Source organism: Eucyclogobius newberryi, unplaced genomic scaffold (genome assembly GCF_026437365.1).
Source record: "Eucyclogobius newberryi isolate DKJ021-1_F unplaced genomic scaffold, fEucNew1.0.hap1 SCAF_2, whole genome shotgun sequence".
Taxonomy (NCBI): Eukaryota; Metazoa; Chordata; class Actinopteri; order Gobiiformes; family Gobiidae; genus Eucyclogobius; species Eucyclogobius newberryi.
Window position 1 is genome coordinate 30,212,533 of NW_027315834.1, and position 22,245 is coordinate 30,234,777.

The 22,245-nt window shown below is 41.6% G+C and overlaps 1 protein-coding gene across 1 annotated transcript in view; it reads right to left on the reverse strand.

The window, feature by feature from the left end:
• Nucleotides 1-22,245, reverse strand: part of plxnc1 (plexin C1) — a 32,174-nt gene that overhangs the window by 1,772 nt on the left and 8,157 nt on the right. The window contains exons 14-27 of the mRNA XM_072454984.1: nucleotides 20,695-20,791; nucleotides 20,516-20,617; nucleotides 20,260-20,363; nucleotides 20,141-20,182; nucleotides 19,539-19,663; nucleotides 12,755-12,953; nucleotides 11,661-11,807; nucleotides 4,706-4,874; nucleotides 4,472-4,572; nucleotides 2,885-2,960; nucleotides 2,783-2,817; nucleotides 2,606-2,698; nucleotides 765-928; nucleotides 507-654 (exon numbers count right to left, since the gene is read on the reverse strand). Coding sequence (XP_072311085.1) covers nucleotides 507-654; nucleotides 765-928; nucleotides 2,606-2,698; nucleotides 2,783-2,817; nucleotides 2,885-2,960; nucleotides 4,472-4,572; nucleotides 4,706-4,874; nucleotides 11,661-11,807; nucleotides 12,755-12,953; nucleotides 19,539-19,663; nucleotides 20,141-20,182; nucleotides 20,260-20,363; nucleotides 20,516-20,617; nucleotides 20,695-20,791 — 1,602 coding nt within the window. The remainder of the gene's footprint in view (nucleotides 1-506; nucleotides 655-764; nucleotides 929-2,605; nucleotides 2,699-2,782; nucleotides 2,818-2,884; nucleotides 2,961-4,471; nucleotides 4,573-4,705; nucleotides 4,875-11,660; nucleotides 11,808-12,754; nucleotides 12,954-19,538; nucleotides 19,664-20,140; nucleotides 20,183-20,259; nucleotides 20,364-20,515; nucleotides 20,618-20,694; nucleotides 20,792-22,245) is intronic.

The following is a 22,245-nucleotide window of genomic DNA, read 5'->3' on the forward strand; positions in this document are numbered from 1 at the left end:
GAGAGGCGCCCCAACACAGTAAAACACAGTAAATGTACATTTTATACGGCATATTATATACATATAAAAAGACTGTAATTGAATAACATCTCCATGGAGACAAGCACCCACCAGAAGTGCAACTTTTAATTATTCAAAATACTAATGAATAATTAAACTAATTAAAAATGTTTTTTTTAACAGGAAAAGGCTTAAAGTCAAATACATTTTCTTTTTACAAAATTAAAGAGATCTGTTTTGTTTTTTCTACACACATTTTATTCTCTGACTATATACCTTATATTTTTAGACAAAAAACTGTTGTTTTTTTCTTGTCACAGCAATGTATTTAATTTTAGAGTTCAAAATGTCCTCACAGATCCAGCTCTCCAGTTTTACCCAGGCTTGGAACCGGCACAATGCAGCTGAACAAACCTTCACACCGACCCCTGCTTTTCCTCCTACTTATGGGGAAATATCCTGACAACAGAATCTCTTTAGAACGATCCGTTAATGCTTTGACTCACTTTCCCCAGCTGTGTGTCGCTGAGGGAGAAGGAGTCCATGAAGGCCTGAGCGATGACCGAGAGGCAGCCGTCCAGGTGAGGGCTCTTCTCCAGGTCGAAGACAAACTGAGGGTTCTTCAGGATGTTCACCCAGAAGCGCAGCGGTAAACTGAGCACACACACAGATGCATATTATAGAAGATGTGCTCAATGTCTGTCCGTCTGTCCGGCTGCTGACCGCTCGTTTGCAGATTGCGGCGAGTCAAATAAATGTGGCACCTGTTGGTCTTCCAGATGTGCAGGACGTCCGGGTCGGTGATCTTCATGTCCTCGGCCTGAGCGTCCAGAAAGTCAAAGAAGTGCTTCACAGCCAGTGGAGCTTTGTTGCACTGCAGGCCCCAAATGCACCTGAACAGCTTCTCCACGAACGAGTGCACCGCCACCTACAGGCAAACGGGTTTATTACATTAGAAACTGGATTTATTATGCAACTTTAAAGACTTTACCCTCGTTATAACAGTGTTTCTCTAGCATTAGTTTACTCACAGTTGTATTTTGATTGAGTCATGCGTGTTTGAGTTAATTCTGTATAACATTTTTATCTACCCCCTAGCCCCTATCCCCGCCCACGTCCCTGTACTTAGTTGAAACTACCAGTGATACACGTAGGGTTAAAAGTCTAGCTGAAGTATAGAACAAATGGCATTGAAATATGTCTTGAAGGACTGGACCGAAATCATAATGGACATATGGAAAATGGAAAAAAATCACATATGGACTGAACTTGGAAATGGACAAATTCGACAAACTGGACGAAATGGGACTCACATTATGGATCAGGTGTGCTCTAACCTTGTATTTTATTTTCATTTGGATACATTATTCTAGAAACGGTCATCTCAAACAATACACACTTTGTATTTTCTTTGGTTCCGCCCACTTTGTTCTTTTTATTTATCCATCCATCCATCCATTTTCTACCGCTTGTTCCCTTTCGGGGTCGCGGGTGACTGGAGCCTATCCCAGTGACTTCGGGCCTTAGGCGGGGTACACCCTGGACAGTGGATTACTGATTATTCTCTTCTTCTTTCTCTTTTTTTCTGTTTTGAGAATGTTACTGGACTGTATCTTTATTTACACACAAGTTTTGATTGGTCTGTGTTTATTCTTTCAATAAAAAATGAATTAGAAAGAAAAAAAGAAAAAAAATGAAATATGTCTTGAAATACATCATCATATCATCGTAAGGACAGAGACCATCGTAAGACCAAACTGTTGCAGTCCTGGTCCCAGATTTTAATGCTGCAAGAAAAATGTGTCCATGATCTAAAGTGCTGATATTACAGAATGGGAATGTTTTTATAAATATATATAATTGTCTTTATTTGTGATTTGTAAGGATGCTCTGTTCAGATAAGGCAGGGATACAGTCAGTCAACAAATTAATTAACCTCAATCAACATAAAAAAATGTTACAAAAATAGGACAAATAAAACGTGATGTTGAACTAAAATGAAAATCGTGGGGAAATGTCACTATGAGTTCAGCAGTTTTAAACAGGAAGTCAATGGACCTGTTTCTATTATGAAACCGAAATGTAAAAAGATGATCTACTTGTGTTATAGTTCAATACTAAATGCCTGAAAAAATTATGATATTTCACCTTTAAACAATATTTAGCCACTTACGCGGGAATTGCATGATGATTTCCAGATATAATAATTTGTTTGAATTTAATACAACATATGATGACATTTGTAAAATTAAAATATAAAAATAAATATTTGGCAACTAAAGTTGGAATCTTTAAAGTCTGAAAGGTTTGGGACACATAGTTTAATCAATAAAAAAAAAACGCCTACTTTGTGCTATAAAAGAAACATATTTAAATAAACAAAATAATAGGTAGTATGTAACAAATTAAAAAGTGCATTAAATGAAAGAATGAAATTATAAATAAATTGAACATGAACATAGAAAACCTAAAAACAAACCTACAGTACAGTATCTTTAGCTGAGAGGAACATTAATTAGCACTAGAATTAGCATTAGTTTCGTTTCCCTCTCTCAGTTTGACCCGTGTCGTGTTTTTAAGTGTGTTAAATGCCACTTCCTCTCACTTTGGTGGACAGCAGTTTCGTAAGGTGCACTTCCTTCAACTTCAGCTTCTTCCTCTCTGTTTTTTTCAAATCCTCCACTATATCAGGGTTGATCTGACAAACACACCACAGCTTCAGCATACAGAGGTTTCTTAGTAGATAAACGCAAAAATGTTATTATTATTATCAATCCTTTACCAAGTGAAAATATTTCCCTGAAAAGTCCTGGTCATCTAGATAAGAAAGGTTTTGGTTAATGATGATGCTTAAATGACTCTTGTAATGTAAATTGTCCCAAACCTTTGACACTTTCTTGAGGCTTGAGAGGAGCGTGACATTTGCTTGAGAGTACTTTGATGGTGGCTCCGTCCGGGATCTGTAAGAACGGAGCAGAATCAGCATCAGCAACAGAATCAGAATCAGAATCAGAATCAGAAAATGGTTTATTGCCTTTTGTCAATGAACAAAAATTCACAAGCATAGAAACTTGTCCTGGTGGTTCAGTGCAACACAGACAACAAACATTAAACACTTTATACGAAAACAGCATTATATGTACATAATAAAATAAAATATGAAGTTATGTAGTGCAATATTCAGAAATGTTTTATACAACTGAAAACACAAAGAAAAGTAAACATGTTGCAGATGAAGAGCGTCCAAATTAACTTACACGCGGAACAAACGAAATGACCACTGTAATTTACTCTTTCCCCACAGCAGGAGGTGCTCTGGTTTCCCTGACCAGACCACCAGAACTGACCAGGTTGGACCTCAGTGGCAGATTAAGTTGACTCTACTGTTGCCGTGGGCGAGGCACGTGTAAAAGTGTCAGTGTGGAGGAAACTGGTCTAATCATATGAGACACTGCTCCATAAAGAGGTACAATCTGTTTGTTCCATCTCTCAGGTGAACCTTTGATACTCCGATAAATACCATGGCCTGGACCGACAGTGTCAGCCCCGAGGAAACTCCCATGATGCACTGCTCGGCTCTGATTGTATTAGACGTCCATTAAGACCACTCCTCTGCATCAGAAAGCAGCACTCAGCATGTGCCTCCTCTCTATTAAAACTTTATCAGAGAAAAGTATCAGACACTCAAAGTAATTGCTCAACAACAGGATGCGACAAGACTCGAGTAACTAGTGTTGAGAAATGCTACTTTCCTCCTCAGCAGTTTGAATAGGAAGGCAAATGATTATCTTACTGTGATAAACTGCCATGCATAATAAAGGTACTTTACTAGGCTTATTTCACTGATCAATCATCACACAAACGAGCTCTAGGTTATTAAAATACTGTTATTTCGAAGTCTCATATTTAGTAACGTGAACAGAGCCTTAGCTACAATCAAAGACTTGTCTCTAAGAGCTAGTTTTAATGTCACTTGTTGAAACTGCTGTTGCTTCTCCTCTGCACATCCGCAAACACCTGAGATTCCCACACAGGTTTATTCATTGTGGTTTGAGGCTGTGTTGTCCTCAGAGCGCACGTGCAGACCTCTAAAACAAGCTGCTCTCCAGTTTTGTTCCTCTTGGTATTCGTGTCCTTACCATTGCCGGGATCTCCTTTTAATTGCAACCTTATAATGCCTCACTGATACTTATAATAATACTGTAAATCATACCTATAATTTCACAACCACAAGCATTTTTGATACATTCCTATATACGCTACATGGCCATCAATAGAACTGAATGTATGATTGTGTTTTCTGTACAAAGTTGAGTTATGGAGACACGTATACTTACTTTGTTCTGATTTTTATTGACGTGTGAAATAAATACATGGGCTAAATATATGTTTATCAACAAGCCTGACTGTTAAGTAAGTGAATAATGTACCCGAGAAGTGAGTGAATAATGAGTAAGTTGCGGTATCTGACCTTGTAATGCTTCATAGTGTTGAGCATGGTCACGTCTCCCAGCCGCTCAGAGCTCAGATCCACCTCCTCCAGACGAAGAGACGCATTCCCTCTCACGTACTCTGACAAGACAGTACATTCAGCATAAAACAAGTTAAGGAAATAGAACGGGAACATGCCTCTCCTGGCTCTTATCAGTAGGGGGCAGTAGTGTGGACCGGCGGCGGACAATGCAGGGCGGTATCAGGGTCTTACCGATGCACAGCTCTCGGAGGGGGGTGTTGTACGGGAAGCCAAACTTGGTCCTGAAGGTGGTCAGGATCTTGTCTTTGACCTGGTCCACAGTGTCACAGGTGAGAGCAGCCACCTCCAGAGGCTCCGACATCTCCCCATCACTGCCCACGGCAAACAGCACCTTCAGCTTCTGCACCAAACACAACACACAACACACTAAAGGTTCATTAAAGGTTCCATAGTATACTAAAAGACATGCTAAGCTTTTGTCTGCTTTATAGTTATAATTGAGTGTCTGCGTCATAAAGCAGACACTATATGTTCTTGTATTCCCATTTATTTTTCCAGATCAGGATTTTTGACGCATTTCAACTCCTTAGTAGAAAAAGCTTCAGTTGTAGTCATCTGGACTCAGTTTGAAAAAATAGACGTTTCGACTCTCATCCAAGAGTCATTGTCAATAACAGAATTTAGGTCGAGAACTCCGATATTAATACTGTTCTGTGGTAAGACCCACCCATTGGGAGGAGCCTTCCTGAAGTAGAAAGAGTTGTTTGTTTCAACAGAAACTCCCCCTTGTATCTACCGAGCTAGCCTATTCAGAATCTTAATGGGCTATTAGAGTCCTCTTTGTCTTTGTGAGACCCTGGCTCAACCACCCTGAGTACCTGATTAGCATCTGAATGTCCTTTACCTTTCCAGGGGTTCAGAATCCCATTATAAATAACAGGAAGATGAAACCTAAGCCCTCCATTTCTGTTTAAAGAAGGTCTTTCTTTTTTAACAAAAATAGCTTCCTTAACTCCTCTTTCAAACCATCTTTTCTCCCTGCTTAAAACCTTCACCTCACCGTCTTCAAACGAGTGATTAGAGGCTTCAAGATGGAGATGCACGGCGCTCTGTGGTCCTGAACTTGTATTTCTTCTGTGCTGATAAAGCCTCTTGTGTAGAGGCTGTTTAGTCTCACCTATGTAACGTTCTTTACAGCTTTCTTCACTGCATTGGATCGAATAAACTACATTGCTCTGTTTTTGAGTCGGCAACTTGTCCTTTGGGTGAACCAGTTTTTGTCTTAAAGTGTTTCCTGGTTTAAAATAAACAGGGACTTCGTGTTGTCTAAAAATTCTCTGCAGTTTTTCCGACAGGCCAGACACATAAGGGATAGAGACACCCTTCCTTCTCTGTTCAGTTTCCCTTTTGTCCTGCTTCTTGGTTCTCTTCACTCTGTTGAGAGCCCAAGCGGGGTAACCACAGGCTGAGAGGGCATTTCGGACATGTTTTTCCTCTTTCTTCTTGCCCTCTGAGCTGGTGGGCACACCTTGAGCTCTGTGTTGTAAGGTTCTGATCACCCCCAGCTTGTGCTGTAGTGGGTGGTTGGAACCAAAGAGCAGATACTGGTCCGTGTGTGTAGGTTTCCTATATACTTCTATTTGGAGTTTCCCGTCCTCTCCTCTGATCGTGGAACAATCAAGAAAGGCCAAGCGATTCTCCTTAGCGTCTTCTCTTGTAAACCTGATATGTGGGTCCACAGCATTGATGTGATCAGAGAAGGTTTCCAGCTCTTGTTTCTTGATTGTTACAAAAGTATCATCGACATAGCGGAGCCACAGTTTTGGGGCTATGCCTGAGAATGAGGACAGTGCCTTCTTCTCAAAGTGCTCCATGTACAGGTTGGCCACTATGGGAGAGACGGGCGAGCCCATGGCACAGCCATGAATCTGTCTGTAAAATTGTCCCCGGAATTGAAAGTAAGTGGTGTTCAGACAGATGTCCAACAGTTTACATATGTGTTCAGGTGTCAGTTTGGTCCTTTCCTGTAGGGTGGTGTCTTCCTGCAGTCTGATCCTCACTGCTGCTACTGCTGCTGACTGCATTTTAAATCTGAAGGTACTGGACTGTAATCCCGCAGGTGTTTGTATGGGTCAATTGGTCAGTTATTGTGAGCAGGCTTTCCTCTCCACACAGAAGATCTGATCTGAACTTGACCCGGCAACACACGCTGACATTCCAGGCAACGCTATCATATCTCTACCCTGCCAGAAACATGACACAGCTTTAAATAAACGTTACATCACTCACACAAACCTCAAACTCGATTGCTTAATATGTTTTCTGCTTTGACAAAACAATTCATTGGCTCCCGCATCACGATCAGAGGCAGTGGTTGAGGGCGTCTGCAGAGCATTAGCTGCCGCTGTCACGTTGATGTATGGCTGGTGTCTTATCGTTATGTATGATGTGACTGCGGCGACGCTCCGGATCGCTGTGGGTTTTCGCTCCCACTTCCACCACTCTCCGGGCCAAACGCTCTCTCCGAGGTGGTGTGGCTAAAGTCAACCCTCACTAATGGACTGCAAGGGGACGAGGGGCGGGGCATTAGATTAGAGGCGACGGAGCCGAGAAGTAGGACGGAGCAGGGAAGGAAGAGTGCGGTGACGGAAACAGAAACAGAAGTAGTTCAATTACTATTTTTTAAACAGAAACGTACATGTATTTTGATAAACTACTATAGTCTAGCCTCATTTACTCTCTGAAGAAGCACACTGTTGTAGTAAGAGCGACACAAAGTCAAATACTATCAGGAGTAGAGTTGTAGTTCAGTTGCAATTAGAATTTGACAGGTCACAATAAGCAAAAGACAGCAAATATTATATATATCCCTGCTCAGAAGAATGTCTTTTTCCCCTTTAGTTTGCACCAAGACAAACTGACAAAACTGAGCACACACCGGCTATGTTCTCATGCAGACCGAAAATCTGATCATTATCTGATTTCTGCAGTCAACATGTTATTGAAATGTCATAGAAACAAACACATCTGAAGAGAGTAATCAGATTTTATTAGGCCCGAGCGCCACAAGCTGGCGAGAGGCCTATTAATCTCGTAAAGCCGTGCGAAGCACGGCTGCGAAAGTGCGCACGTAGTGCGCACGAAATCGAGCGTGAAGCGCTCGCCCACTTCCAAACACTCACTAACGCACTCCTTCACTCATGCACGCCCCGTGCATACTAATTAGTAGTAGGAAAATGGAACATTACCGTTGTAAACGGGCGAAGCCCGTGCAAAAGTGCGCACTAAACGAGCATTTTACATTGAGATGACGACCGCAAAAGCACTCATTTGCACCTCACGAATACGTTCCCCATCTCTTGCATGTTCCGTGCATATAAGCATGTTTGGTAGCCCGCATGTTTGGTACCCCGTCGCCCCTGGCAAGTACAGTGAACTAGCCCATGCCGAAGGCATGGATCATGCATACTTACTCCTGCTATGACAGAAATAGTCAACAATTAGTGAATGGGCGTAGCCCATTCACTAATTGTTGACAACAGCAGTGCGAAGCGCTGCATTCCTCCAAAAACCCTCCTGGCATCGTCCCGTACGCGAGAATCCATGCCGCAGGCATGGGCCATGCTTGTATCTGCTCAAATCAATGGAAGTCTATGGGGAGTGGGCGGGGCATCCCGACGGAATAGGGAGTGACGAGCGCGTAAGCGCTCGTAATGATGATTCCACCCCATGGCGGCATCGAGAAGGCTTAGAGCTTTCAAACGATGTATAATTTGTTGTTATAGTGGAAACGGCTAAATTGTTTTTGCTAAAAATATTATTATTTTTATTATTAGGCCCGAGCGCCACAAGCTGGCGAGAGGCCTATTAATCTCGTAAGGCCGTGCGAAGCACGGCTGCGAAAGTGCGCACGTAGTGCGCACGAAATCGAGCGCGAAGCGCTCGCCCACTTCCAAACACTCACTAACGCACTCCTTCACTCATGCACGCCCCGTGCATACTAATTAGTAGTAGGAAAATGGAACATTACCGTTGTAAACGGGCGAAGCCCGTGCAAAAGTGCGCACTAAACGAGCACTTTACATTGAGATGACGACCGCGAAGCACTCATTTGCACTAAGTAGCTCACAAATACGTTCCCCATCTCTTGCATGTTCCGTGCATATAAGCATGTAATGCAAAAATTGAACATTATTACTGTTTAGAGGGCCAAAAACACAAAGTGGGCGGAGCCCACTCAAAATTAACGAAAGTACCCGTCAGTGACCAGGGACCCACACCATGAGGTAGGAAAGCGCGAGCGCTTTCCGAAAATGTATAGTTTATGATATTTGAAAAATGGGAAACATTGTTTTCGCATCGGAATATTATTCTTTCTTTCTTTCTTCTCGGGACCAACCCCCTTATTTTTCACCCAGTGAACATTGACGAAAAGTCACAAAAATTTGCACACCTCTAAAAATCGTGCCTCTCTACATTCTGGCTATTTCCCTTTTCTAAAATTAAAAAAATTGGCGCGTCAGCGCCCCCAAATGTACCAAAAATGCATTGAGAGATGGGAAATGACCCAAAAAAAAATCTGATCGTAGAATCATGAAATTTGGCGCAGAGGTAGATGGTGACAAGAGAAGTAAAAAATATTATTACGGCAACGCCGTCCGCCCAACCAAATGTCGGCCATATTGCTTCAAAAATGGCTAAACATGACTTCGGAGTTTTTCCAAACGTCGTACTTTTACGAACTCCTCCCAGGGCGTTGGCCCTAAAAAGCTGAAATTTGGTGAAAATGCTACTGAGGAGTGTGATATCAAAAGTTATCCAAATTACATTGATACCTGTCACGGTCTCTGTGCGGCGAAGCCGCAAACTGTAGCAAGAATTTCAGAAATCTCCCAAATTTAACATTTCTGCCGTTTGCGCAGATAAAGTCAGAATTGTGTCAAATTAGAATCAGTTGTTAAACTCTTTGCCCTAAACCTACTTGAAGTGAAATAAATTAATTTGGAGCCACAGCGCCCCCTACAGATTTTATATGGAGGTTAAATATTTAGTTTTGCGAAATTATATGAAATTTGACACACAACTCAATTTTGGCATCCCCATCAAAAAAGTCAATGAGACCCATGTCATAATTGTTATGGCTTTGCCGTAACGATGACCGAAACCTTCCATGTTATTCCAATGGGGAAATCGCCAGAACATGTTTACACTTTAGACTTTCACAAACTCCTCTTAGGGCGTCAGCCATATTAACCTGAAATTTGGTGAGACTCATCTTCAGGGGTGGACCATCAAAAGTTATCCACATTTTTATTCAAAGAGTCACGGTGTCTGTGCGGCAAAGCCGCACATTTTGCCAAGAATTCAAAATAAAATTGCTTTTTGATGGTAAAACAAAGGGGAGAAGATGTGACAGCGTCACAGATTCAGCAGTAGGCGTAATAAAAGGACAATTGGGGCGCGTTAGCGCCCCCTCCTCTTGCGGCGTGGCGGCGGCGGCGTGGCGGCGGCGTGGCGAGGGCCGATCATTGCCGCTTGCGGCTATATTTCTGACTATTCTCACGCGCAAAGGTTTTGACAAGGAGAATGATGCATACAAACTGGCATCAGGATGTGACTGCAAACCACAGGTCATTTTCAATCTGAATGTACTAGCCTGAGGAGGTAATATCTATACGTCCCTGAGCTAGTCCTGCCTCGTCACGGGTCGTTCAATCTCTTTTCTCTTCCTTACAGACGGACCTCATTAGCCTTTGCCTGGGTTCATCTCTCACTTGACCCAGGTTTGAGGACACTGCTGGACACAAGGCCGAACAAATGTGGCAAAAACAAACATGAAACAATGTTAAAGATGGTATTTGGTCATCTGATTATACTTACTGGCCATGCAAATGTAATGTAATGTTTACTGATACGTTACATTGCATTTCATTTTGTCCATCATGGCTTACAATTGTGACACCAGTTTGACTTCTCCTTTATCTTAACTGTAGCCAACTGTTTTTCATGCCTGTATTGCAACAACCGGTTGATGGTGTCAGAAATATTAAATAAAAGTTGATAAAACTGCATGTGAATGTCAGGGTCTTTATTAGCCCCAATACAAACTATGCAAACAGTACAATGTTCTTAACTTTTATATGGCTTGAATTGTAGTCATATTCCATTTTTCTACTAGTGCCAGATCTGAGCCGAAAGTGTGCCCCGCCCCGCGCAGACCACAAACCAGGAACACACGCGTTTGTGGTTTCAGCCTCCGCCAACATTTGTTAAGCGGCACTTCTGAGAAGCTTGTGCAATAGAGACTTCACAATATCAGTGCAATGTTTGATTTTGACATACATTTCTTTCAACTGTTGCATTCTGAAAACACTCTTATCATAGAACTGTCCGGGTGTGGCATTTTCACAGTTTGGTAGTTTTAGAGACAATGTTCACTACTTTTGGTATAACAATTTTGTCCAAAATTTGAACCAAACAAATACAGGTTTTCAGCGGTTCATGTGTTCTTTACAGGTTTCAGAAGCGTGTTGCACTTCCTGTAATGTAAGTCACTGAGCACAACTTTACACAGTTACACCAATTATTACTGCTGGATTATGTCATAACAAAATCTTTGTAATTTATGCATTTGACTATACATGCATTTTATTAATACTATCTTTACAAACGAAACATATTCACTTGTTAATGCTAAAAGCTTTAAAATTGCATATGAGGAGCAAATGAATAATGCATAATTGAGTTAACATGTTATAACCCCACACATGATTATGTCTTGCACTTTTAGTAACCTCAATAAATAGAAAACAATAGATTTGAAGCGAGTTGTAGTTCCTCTTCATCGTCTCATTACTGTGTGTGAAGTGAATAGAACTGAAATAATAAGTTCTGTTTTAGCTTTTTAACTGTGGGTATTTAACATATACATCTTACTCTGCAATTCTCCTCAGCATTGAGCATTATTCCAATATGGTTTGGTTGTGTCAGCTGGTATTGCGATAACAAACATTTGGCAATATGTAGTGGAAAGCAAGACTAAAAGTTACATTAAAATAAGGATTTGACTTAAACTGTAGCGTTTGAAGCAAAATTGCAAGGCTAACACCAAATGAAAAGCTGTTTTAGAATGGTTGGTGTGGATTACAAGAAGCCGAATACTCTAAAAGTGTAATGTGCTTATTACCAGCGGCTGGAAGTCCTGGGCCTGCCATAGGAGCCAGTCCTCGTTCAGTGTGTACAGAGCCTTCTCGGTCACACAGTCCACGGGGCCTTTGGAGATCTGCTGCGAGAGAGCACTGACCAGGAGGAAGAGCTGCTGGCCCACACCCTCCTGCACACAGACGGGACGGGGAGCAAGGTCAGTGCTGAGCCAGGCCCACGCAAATGTGACATGGTGGACAGAGAGATCCAGTAGCGTTAATTATACATGATTGGCACATTACAAGCCATCTTTGTTATAAGCAGGTAGTAACTCTTACAGCATGTTCTGAGACAATACACCTCTATATTGTTTTATCAATAAACTCTAAATAGAGAACCCCCCCGAAAAGTATTTTTGTGATAGGGTCCAAACACGTAAACAGTATTTCTAATCTTATACTGTATTTTCCGGAGTATAAATCGCACCAGACAAAAAAATGCAAAATAAAGAAGAAAAAAAACATATATAAGTCGCACTGGAGTATAAGTCGCATTTTTGAAATTTTGGGAAATTTATTTGAAAAAATCCAAGACCAAGAACAGACATTTTATCTTGAAATGCAATTTAAAATAATAACAGATGAGAGAACATGTTGAATAGGTTTACGTATGCTAACGTAACACCTTCAGCTACATGAGGCACAGACAGAACTGTGGTAAGTGTCTGGTATGTTAACGTAACATATTAACAGTTATTCAGATAACTATAGCATAAAGAACATGCTAACAAGTTTACCAAAGCATCAGTATTACCCCAAATCACTAAATCCATTCAATTCTTCTTCCAAACTCTGCAGGTAGAGGAAGTGCTGATTCTTCTTCTGCTTTGCTTAGAGCCTAGAGCGTCCTAGAGAGCCCTCATGTGAAATGCGGTTGCCAGTGTGAAAATAACAAATAATATCACATATAAGTTGCTCCGGAGTATAAGTCGCACGGCCATGTAAAAAGGTGCGATTTATAATCCGGCAAATCCAGTTTAATAATTACCGGTAAGCCTCTACAACTGATGCCTTCACTTTATGAAACAGGACAACTGTTTGAAAGTTAAAGTTCTCTATGTTTCCCTGTGAAACTCACCCTGAGGAAGCCGTAGAGACAGATGGACATCCAGTTGGTGAGTAGTTTCTCCACCGTGGACTCGGTGCGCCTCAGGAAGAGTTTGGGCTGAGTGTGACCGCTCCGCTGCATCAGGTCCTTCAGTAAAAGCCCCATCACCTCAGTCAGGTAACTCAGGTCACTGTGGAGCGCTACAGTGAGCAGGGACGCCAGCGCACACCTGGGACCAGCAGAATGTCACTTACTGTTATAACTGTTATAACTGCAGCAGGGGAACGTCACATACTGTTATAACTGTTCTAACTGTTATAACTGCAGCGGGGGAACGTCACATACTGGTATAACTGTTCTAACTGTTATAACTGCATCGGGGGAACGTCACATACTGTTATAACTGTTATAACAGCAGCGGGGGAACGTCACATACTGTTACAACTGTTATAACAGCAGCAGGGGAACGTCACATACTGTTATAACTGTTATAACTGTTATAACTGCAGCGGGGGAATGTCAAATACTGTTATAACTGTTATAACTGTTATAACTGCAGCGGGGGAACGTCACATACTGTTATAACTGTTATAACTGTTATAACTGCAGTGGGGGAATGTCAAATATTGTTATAACAGTTACAACTGTTATAACTGTTATAACTGCAGTGGGGGAATGTCAAATATTGTTATAACAGTTACAACTGTTATAACTGTTATAACAGCAGCGGGGGAACGTCACATACTGTTACAACTGTTATAACAGCAGCAGGGGAACGTCACACACTGTTATAACTGTTATAACTGTTATAACTGCAGCGGGGGAACATCACATACTGTTATAACTGTTATAACTGTTATAACTGCAGCGGGGGAATGTCAAATACTGTTATAACTGTTATAACTGCAGCGGGGGAACATCACATACTGTTATAACTGTTATAACTGTTATAACTGCAGCGGGGGAACGTCACATACTGTTATAACTGTTATAACTGTTATAACTGCAGCGGGGGAACGTCACATACTGTTATAACTGCAGCGGGAGAACGTAACATATTGTTATAACTGTTATAACTGCAGCGGGGGAACATCACATACTGTTATAACTGTTATAACTGTTATAACTGCAGCGGGGGAACGTCACATACTGTTATAACTGCAGCGGGAGAACGTAACATATTGTTATAACTGTTATAACTGCAGCGGGGAACGTCGAATACTGTTATAAATGTTATAACTGCAGAGGGGGAATGTCACATACTGTTATAACTGCAGCGGGGGAATGTCAAATACTGTTATAACTGTTATAACTGTTATAACTGTTATAACTGCAGTGGGGGAACGTCACACACTGTTATAACTGTTATAACTGCAGCGGGGGAACATCACATACTGTTATAACTGCAGCGGGAGAACGTAACATATTGTTATAACTGCAGCGGGGAACGTCGAATACTGTTATAACTGTTATAACTGCAGCGGGGGAACGTCACATACTGTTATAACTGCAGCGGGGGAATGTCACATACTGTTATAACTGTTATAACAGTTATAACTGTTATAACTGTTATAACTGCAGCAGGGGAATGTCACATACTGTTATAACTGTTACAACTGCAGCGGGAGAACGTAACATATTGTTATAACTGTTATAACTGCAGCGGGGAATGTCACATACTGTTATAACTGTTATAACTGCAGTGGGGGAACGTCACACACTGTTATAACTGTTATAACTGCAGCGGGGGAACGTCACACACTGTTATAACTGTTATAACTGCAGCGGAGGAACGTGACACACTGTTATAACTGTTATAACTGTTATAACTGTTATAACTGTTATAACTGCAGCGGGGGAACGTCACATACTGTTATAACTGTTATAACTGTTATAACTGTTATAACTGCAGTGGGGGAACGTCACACACTGTTATAACTGTTATAACTGCAGCGGAGGAACGTGACACACTGTTATAACTGTTATAACTGTTATAACTGTTATAACTGTTATAACTGCAGCGGGGGAACGTCACATACTGTTATAACTGTTATAACTATTATAACTGTTATAATTGCAGCGGGGGAACGTCACATACTGTTATAACTGCAGCGGGAGAACGTAACATATTGTTATAACTGTTATAACTGCAGCGGGGAACGTCGAATACTGTTATAACTGTTATAACTGCAGCGGGGGAATGTCACATACTGTTATAACTGTTATAACTGCAGCGGGGGAATGTCAAATACTGTTATAACAGTTATAACTGTTCTAACTGTTATAACAGTTATAACTGTTATAACTGTTATAACTGCAGCGGGGGAATGTCAAATACTGTTATAACTGTTATAACTGTTATAACTGTTATAACTGTTATAACTGCAGTGGGGGAACGTCACACACTGTTATAACTGTTATAACTGCAGCGGGGGAACATCACATACTGTTATAACTGCAGCGGGAGAACGTAACATATTGTTATAACTGTTATAACTGCAGCGGGGAACGTCGAATACTGTTATAACTGTTATAACTGCAGCGGGGGAATGTCACATACTGTTATAACTGTTATAACTGTTATAACAGTTATAACTGTTATAACTGTTATAACTGCAGCAGGGGAACGTCACATACTGTTACAACTGCAGCGGGGGAACGTAACATATTGTTATAATTGTTATAACTGCAGTGGGGAATGTCACATACTGTTATAACTGTTATAACTGCAGCGGGGGAACGTCACATATTGTTATAACTGTTATAACTGTTATAACTGCAGCGGAGGAACGTCACATACTGTTATAACTGTTATAACTGTTATAACTGCAGTGGGGGAACGTCACACACTGTTATAACTGTTATAACTGCAGCGGGGGAACGTCACACACTGTTATAACTGTTATAACTGCAGCGGAGGAACGTGACACACTGTTATAACTGTTATAACTGCAGCGGGGGAACGTCACATATTGTTATAACTGTTATAACTGTTATAACTGCAGCGGAGGAACGTCACATACTGTTATAACTGTTATAACTGTTATAACTGTTATAACTGCAGTGGGGGAACGTCACACACTGTTATAACTGTTATAACTGCAGCGGGGGAACATCACATACTGTTATAACTGTTATAACTGTTATAACTGCAGTGGGGGAACGTCACACACTGTTATAACTGTTATAACTGCAGCGGAGGAACGTGACACACTGTTATAACTGTTATAACTGTTATAACTGCAGCGGGGGAACGTCACATACTGTTATAACTGCAGCGGGAGAACGTAACATATTGTTATAACTGTTATAACTGCAGCGGGGAACGTCGAATACTGTTATAACTGTTATAACTGTTATAACTGCAGTGGGGGAACGTCACACACTGTTATAACTGTTATAACTGCAGCGGGGGAACGTCACACACTGTTATAACTGTTATAACTGCAGCGGGGGAATGTCACATACTGTTATAACTGCAGCGGGAGAACGTAACATATTGTTATAACTGTTATAACTGCAGCGGGGAACGTCGAATACTGTTATAACTGTTATAACTGTTATAACTGCAGTGGGGGAACGTCACACACTGTTATAACTGTTACAACTGCAGCGGGGGAACGTCACACACTGTTATAACTGTTATAACTGCAGCGGGGGAATGTCACATACTGTTATAACTGCAGCGGGAGAACGTAACATATTGTTATAACTGTTATAACTGCAGCGGGGAACGTCGAATACTGTTATAACTGTTATAACTGCAGCGGGGGAACGTCACACACTGTTATAACTGTTATAACTGCAGCGGGAGAACGTAACATATTGTTATAACTGTTATAACTGCAGCGGGGGAACGTCACATACTGTTATAACTGCAGCGGGGGAACATAACATATTGTTATAACTGTTATAACTGCAGCGGGGAATGTCAAATACTGTTATAACTGATATAACTGTTATAACTGCAGCGGGGGAACGTCACATACTGTTCTAACTGCAGCGGGGGAATGTCACATACTGTTATAACTGTTATAACTGTTATAACTGCAGCGGGGGAACTGTAATGGCAGAAAATGGGTCATGTCATGTCATTCTAATGTTGTTTTAGGCCATGACATGTCACGGAATTAATATCTTTGTTGTTCTCCTGTGTGCAGATGGGATAAGAATATGGGGTCCTGATTATACTGAATATCTACTGTCCGGCGCCTCTTAATCATCAATTAATGCGTCAGGACCGGATTCGGTGTGGAAATGGTCTTTGATTAAACCTCTGAAGAGATGGCTGGAACCGTCACAGACGTGATAGTCTGGTCTATCTCTTTTTGGGCTGATTTGGGTTGTGATTATGTTATGTTTGTTACCACCTATAAAAGGTGTACTTTGTAATTGTAAAGTGAGGTAGGGACAGAACGACCTTGTCTTAGGGTGAGAGAGGGTGTTTATCCACTGTGCACGTGAATAAACTTCCACCTTTTGAGAGAGACCGAGAGACTCTGTTTCTGCTTCAAGTTATTGCCTGGTTACTCTTTACTTGATCATTGTTTACAGGAAACTGCCATAACAATTTGGCGTCACGAACAGGATAACTAACCTTCTACGGACAGGACAAGATACCAGACCACACATGTCCTTGCCAATGGTGGAGGTGGCAGGCCTGGAGGGACAGATGTTTGTTTATAGACACTGGAGCCCAGAAGAGGTCCTGGCCAACTCCAAAGCCCTGCCTGACCCAGTGCCCAATGGGACTACATTTGCTAGAGAATTCGAAGAATTTTGCCTAGAGCTAAGACCTTCCGGGTTAGAATGTAGAATTTTTTTTACTATCTGCTCTGAGGACAAGCGATTTTACAAAAATTAAAGGAGCCATTCCACCTAATGACATGCGGGCCGACAAACCAGTCTATGAACACAATGTGGGATACATTGCGGCTATAAAGGGGCTGAACACGGCCATGACTGAGGCCTTTCCAATCAAATATGACCCTGAAGCCCTCCTGGGGTGTAAACAAAGGCCAGACGAGACCACAGATGACTATTTTCATAGATTCTCCATTCCGTCACATACTGTTATAACTGTTATAACTGCAGCGGGGGAATGTCATACACTGTTATAACTGTTATAACTGCAGCGGGGGAACGTCACACACTGTTATAACTGTTATAACTGCAGCGGGGGAATGTCACACACTGTTATAACTGTTATAACTGCAGCGGGGGAATGTCACACACTGTTATAACTGCAGCGGGGGAATGTCACACATTGTTATAACTGTTATAACGGCAGCGGGGGAATGTCACACACTGTTATAACTGTTATAACTGCAGCGGGGGAACGTCACACACTGTTATAACTGTTATAACGGCAGCGGGGGAATGTCACACACTGTTATAACTGTTATAACTGCAGCGGGGAATGTCACACACTGTTATAACGGCAGCGGGGGAACGTCACACACTGTTATAACTGTTATAACTGCAGCGGGGGAATGTCACACACTGTTATAACTGTTATAACGGCAGCGGGGGAATGTCACACACTGTTATAACTGTTATAACTGCAGCGGGGAATGTCACACACTGTTATAACGGCAGCGGGGGAACGTCACACACTGTTATAACTGTTATAACTGCAGCGGGGGAATGTCACACACTGTTATAACTGTTATAACTGCAGCGGGGAATGTCACACACTGTTATAACGGCAGCGGGGGAACGTCACACACTGTTATAACTGTTATAACTGCAGCGGGGGAACGTCACACACTGTTATAACGGCAGCGGGGGAATGTCACACACTGTTATAACTGTTATAACTGCAGCGGGGGAATGTCACACACTGTTATAACTGTTATAACTGCAGCGGGGAATGTCACACACTGTTATAACGGCAGCGGGGGAACGTCACACACTGTTATAACTGTTATAACTGCAGCGGGGGAACGTCACACACTGTTATAACGGCAGCGGGGGAATGTCACACACTGTTATAACTGTTATAACGGCAGTGGGGGAACGTCACACACTGTAATAACTGCAGTGGGGGAATGCAAGTCAATTAGGGTTTCAACTAGCCACAATTCTGTTGCAATGCTTCGGTGTATAATTAGGAAGTGGCCCGGTGGCTGGGTTTCTAGCACTCTCGCTTCACAGCAAGAAGGTTCCGGATTCGATTCCCAGGTCGCCCAGGCTTTTCTGTGAAGAGTCTCCATGTATCTGGGTGGGGTTTTTCCACAAGAAATACTCCACTATTAGAATTCTCTCTGTAGAATAATCCCTCTGAAAAACTTGTGAACCTATTGTGACTCATTATGTTTATGATTAAATTGACATATCATGTTTTTTAGAATTAAACTACCGTAGTTTCTGGACTATAAGTCGCACCGGACTATAAGTCGCACCAGCCAAAAAATGCATAATAGAGAAAAAAACATATATAAGTCGCACTGGAGTATGAAATGCAGTTGCAAGTGTGAAAATAACAGATAATATCACATATACGTCGCTCCAGAGTATAAGTATATAAGTATAAATGTTACACACCGGCCAAAACTATGAAAAAAGGTGCGACTTATAGTCTGGAAAATACGTCAGCCATTTTACATTTTCTCCCCTGCAAACTGAAATACTGATCTAAAGCAGCTAAATAATAGAGTAAAAAAGTCTTCCTGTTTTGAAGTGAGCGAAGAGAAGTGGGCGGAGTTAGGGTAGGTAAAAAACGCACTTGTGTCTTAACTACAGAACAATATACAAACGTATATAACACTACATTGGGTTCAGTGGAATGTGTATAAAAATATTATTCTTTTACTTGTCTTTGATGGAGAAGTTGTTCTGCTCCTCCAATGTGTGAACCATGGACATGAGGAAGAACTGATCCCGAATCAGTTTGGACAGACCCAAACAGCACTCATCGAGCTGGACCACCACACCGTCCTGAAAATATGGAACGACAAAAGCAGTTAAAGCTGCAAACAAAATATGTCTACGCTGACATTTCAGTCGGGATGTGTTTAAGTACTGAATCTACTGATGCAGAACATGTAACACAAAGAGTGATATTTCAAATGCATCCAGACTCAAATAAAACAAGATACAGTTATGCTATGTTCTCCAAATGTAGAAACAGTATAAGATGAACACGACTATAAATAAAAAAAGGGAAAATAAAAAAAACCTATTCAACAAAACTACCGTATTTTCCGGACTATAAGTCGCACCGATGCATAATAGAGAAGAAAAAAACATGTATAAGTTGCACTGGAGTATGAAATGCGGTTGCAAGTGTGAAAATAACAAATAATATCACATATAAGTCGCACCGGAGTATAATTATGTATATAGTATAAATATAAGTATAAGTTGCACTCCGGCCAAAACTATGAAAAAAGGTGCAATTTTGCAGTGTCTCACCTGACCGATATCGTTAACACAGGATTTCATCAGAGCTTCACTCTAAAAGAAGGGAAAGCGTGTCATTATTTGATTGTACAGAAGTTATGATTGTGGGTGAGGACGCAAACGGACTGTACCTCGGGGAAAAATATCCTGGAGGCAAAATGCTTGTAGTCGAGAAAAGGAATAGTGCTGACATTCTCCAAAAGATCTGCCTTTTCTGTCTGTAAGTCAATGAAGCCTATGAGAGGAAATGGTAAGCGCTAATTAGACCAAACGCAGCTTAGGCTAACATTTACATCCATATTAATTGACGCTAGTATGTGAATGTTTTGGACCTGGGACGGCTTAAACACGGGTTTGACTTTTTGTGATCTGGGTCTAGTTCCTCACCTTGTCTGATGTCATTCCTGATGTCCATCTCCAGGTTTTCCATCAAACTGTTCATCCGAGTGGTCAGCTGGTTCTGCTTTTTCTTGTACACGATTAGTACAACTGTCCAAATAGCAAATACAGTATTGTTATAGCTATTTAAAAGACATACATATTATTCAAATAGATCAATAATTTACCAATAACGATCACGGGTATTAACAGCAGCACTAGCAAAATCAGCATCAGCAACGACGACTCAGGCGTCAATTTGACTGCCATGACCCCAACTTGTATCTGAAGGAAAATGTAGGTTACACAATTTTAAATATGTGTGTTCAGGAGTCGGACTTGGAGTAGATTAGCAAACGAATGCAACAAAAAGAAAATGGATTGACGCAAGATTATGTTAACATGTCGCTTCAATCTGGAACATTCCCAATGTCTTTGAAAACTGCGGTCATAAAGCCTCTCCTAAAGAAGAGCAGTCTTGATGCCGCAGTACTGAGTCATTACCGGCCCATCTCTAATCTGCCATTTTTGGGCAAAGTCCTTGAAAAGGTTGTTTACCAACAGCTCACAGATTTCCTCTTAATAAACAACTCATTTGATGTTTTTCAGTCAGGTTTTAGACCTCATCACAGCACTGAGACTGCTCTTGTCAAGGTGACAAATGACATCCGCCTGAACACTGACACGGGCAAAGCCTCAGTCTTAATTCTGTTAGATCTGAGTGCTGCTTTTGACACTGTCGATCATGGGATCCTCTTACAGAGACTAGAGGACTGGGTGGGCATCACTGGCACTGCCCTAAACTGGTTAAGGTCCTATCTGGAAGACAGGAAGTACTTTGTTGAAATTGGTAGCTGTGTCTCAGACCACATGACCCTGACCTGTGGAGTGCCCCAAGGGTCAGTCCTGGGTCCCCTTCTGTTCAACCTCTACATGTTGCCGTTAGGTCAGTTGATACGCAGTGAAAATGTGTCCTATCACAATTATGCAGACGACACTCAGATCTATGTTTCACTGTCGGCAGGTGACTATGGACCAGTAGATTCACTCTGTCACTGCATCCAACAGATCAGTTTGTGGATGCAAAACAACTTTCTCCAGCTGAACTCAGACAAGACTGAAATAATCGTTTTTGGCCCACAGAAACAAAGAGAAAGTGTTAGCGGTCACCTCCAGAGTCTCGCTCTAAAACCTACAAACCAAATTAGAAATCTGGGGGTAATAATGGACTCAGACTTGAACTTTAATAGCCACGTCAAATCAATAACATCAGCAGCTTTTTACCATCTAAAAAACATTGCCAAAATCAAAAATATAGTGTCAAAACCAGATTTAGAGAGACTTATCCATGCGTTTGTCTCCAGTAGATTAGACTACTGTAACGGCCTGCTCACTGGTCTCTCCAAACGAGTTGTAAAACAGCTGCAGTACATCCAGAACGCTGCTGCTCGGGTCCTGACTAGAACCAGGAAGTATGATCACATTAGTCCTGTTCTCAGGTCTCTGCACTGGCTCCCTGTGGCTCAGAGAATAGACTTTAAAGCAGCTCTGCTTGTGTACAAGTCTCTCCATGGCCTAGCACCAAAGTACATCTTGGATATGTTAGTGCCATATGAACCATCTCGGACTCTGAGGACCTCAGGGACCGGCCTCCTGCTGGTGCCCAGAGTCAGGACAAAACATGGGGAATCTGCGTTTCAGTTTTATGCAGCTAAAATCTGGAACAGTCTTCCTGAAGA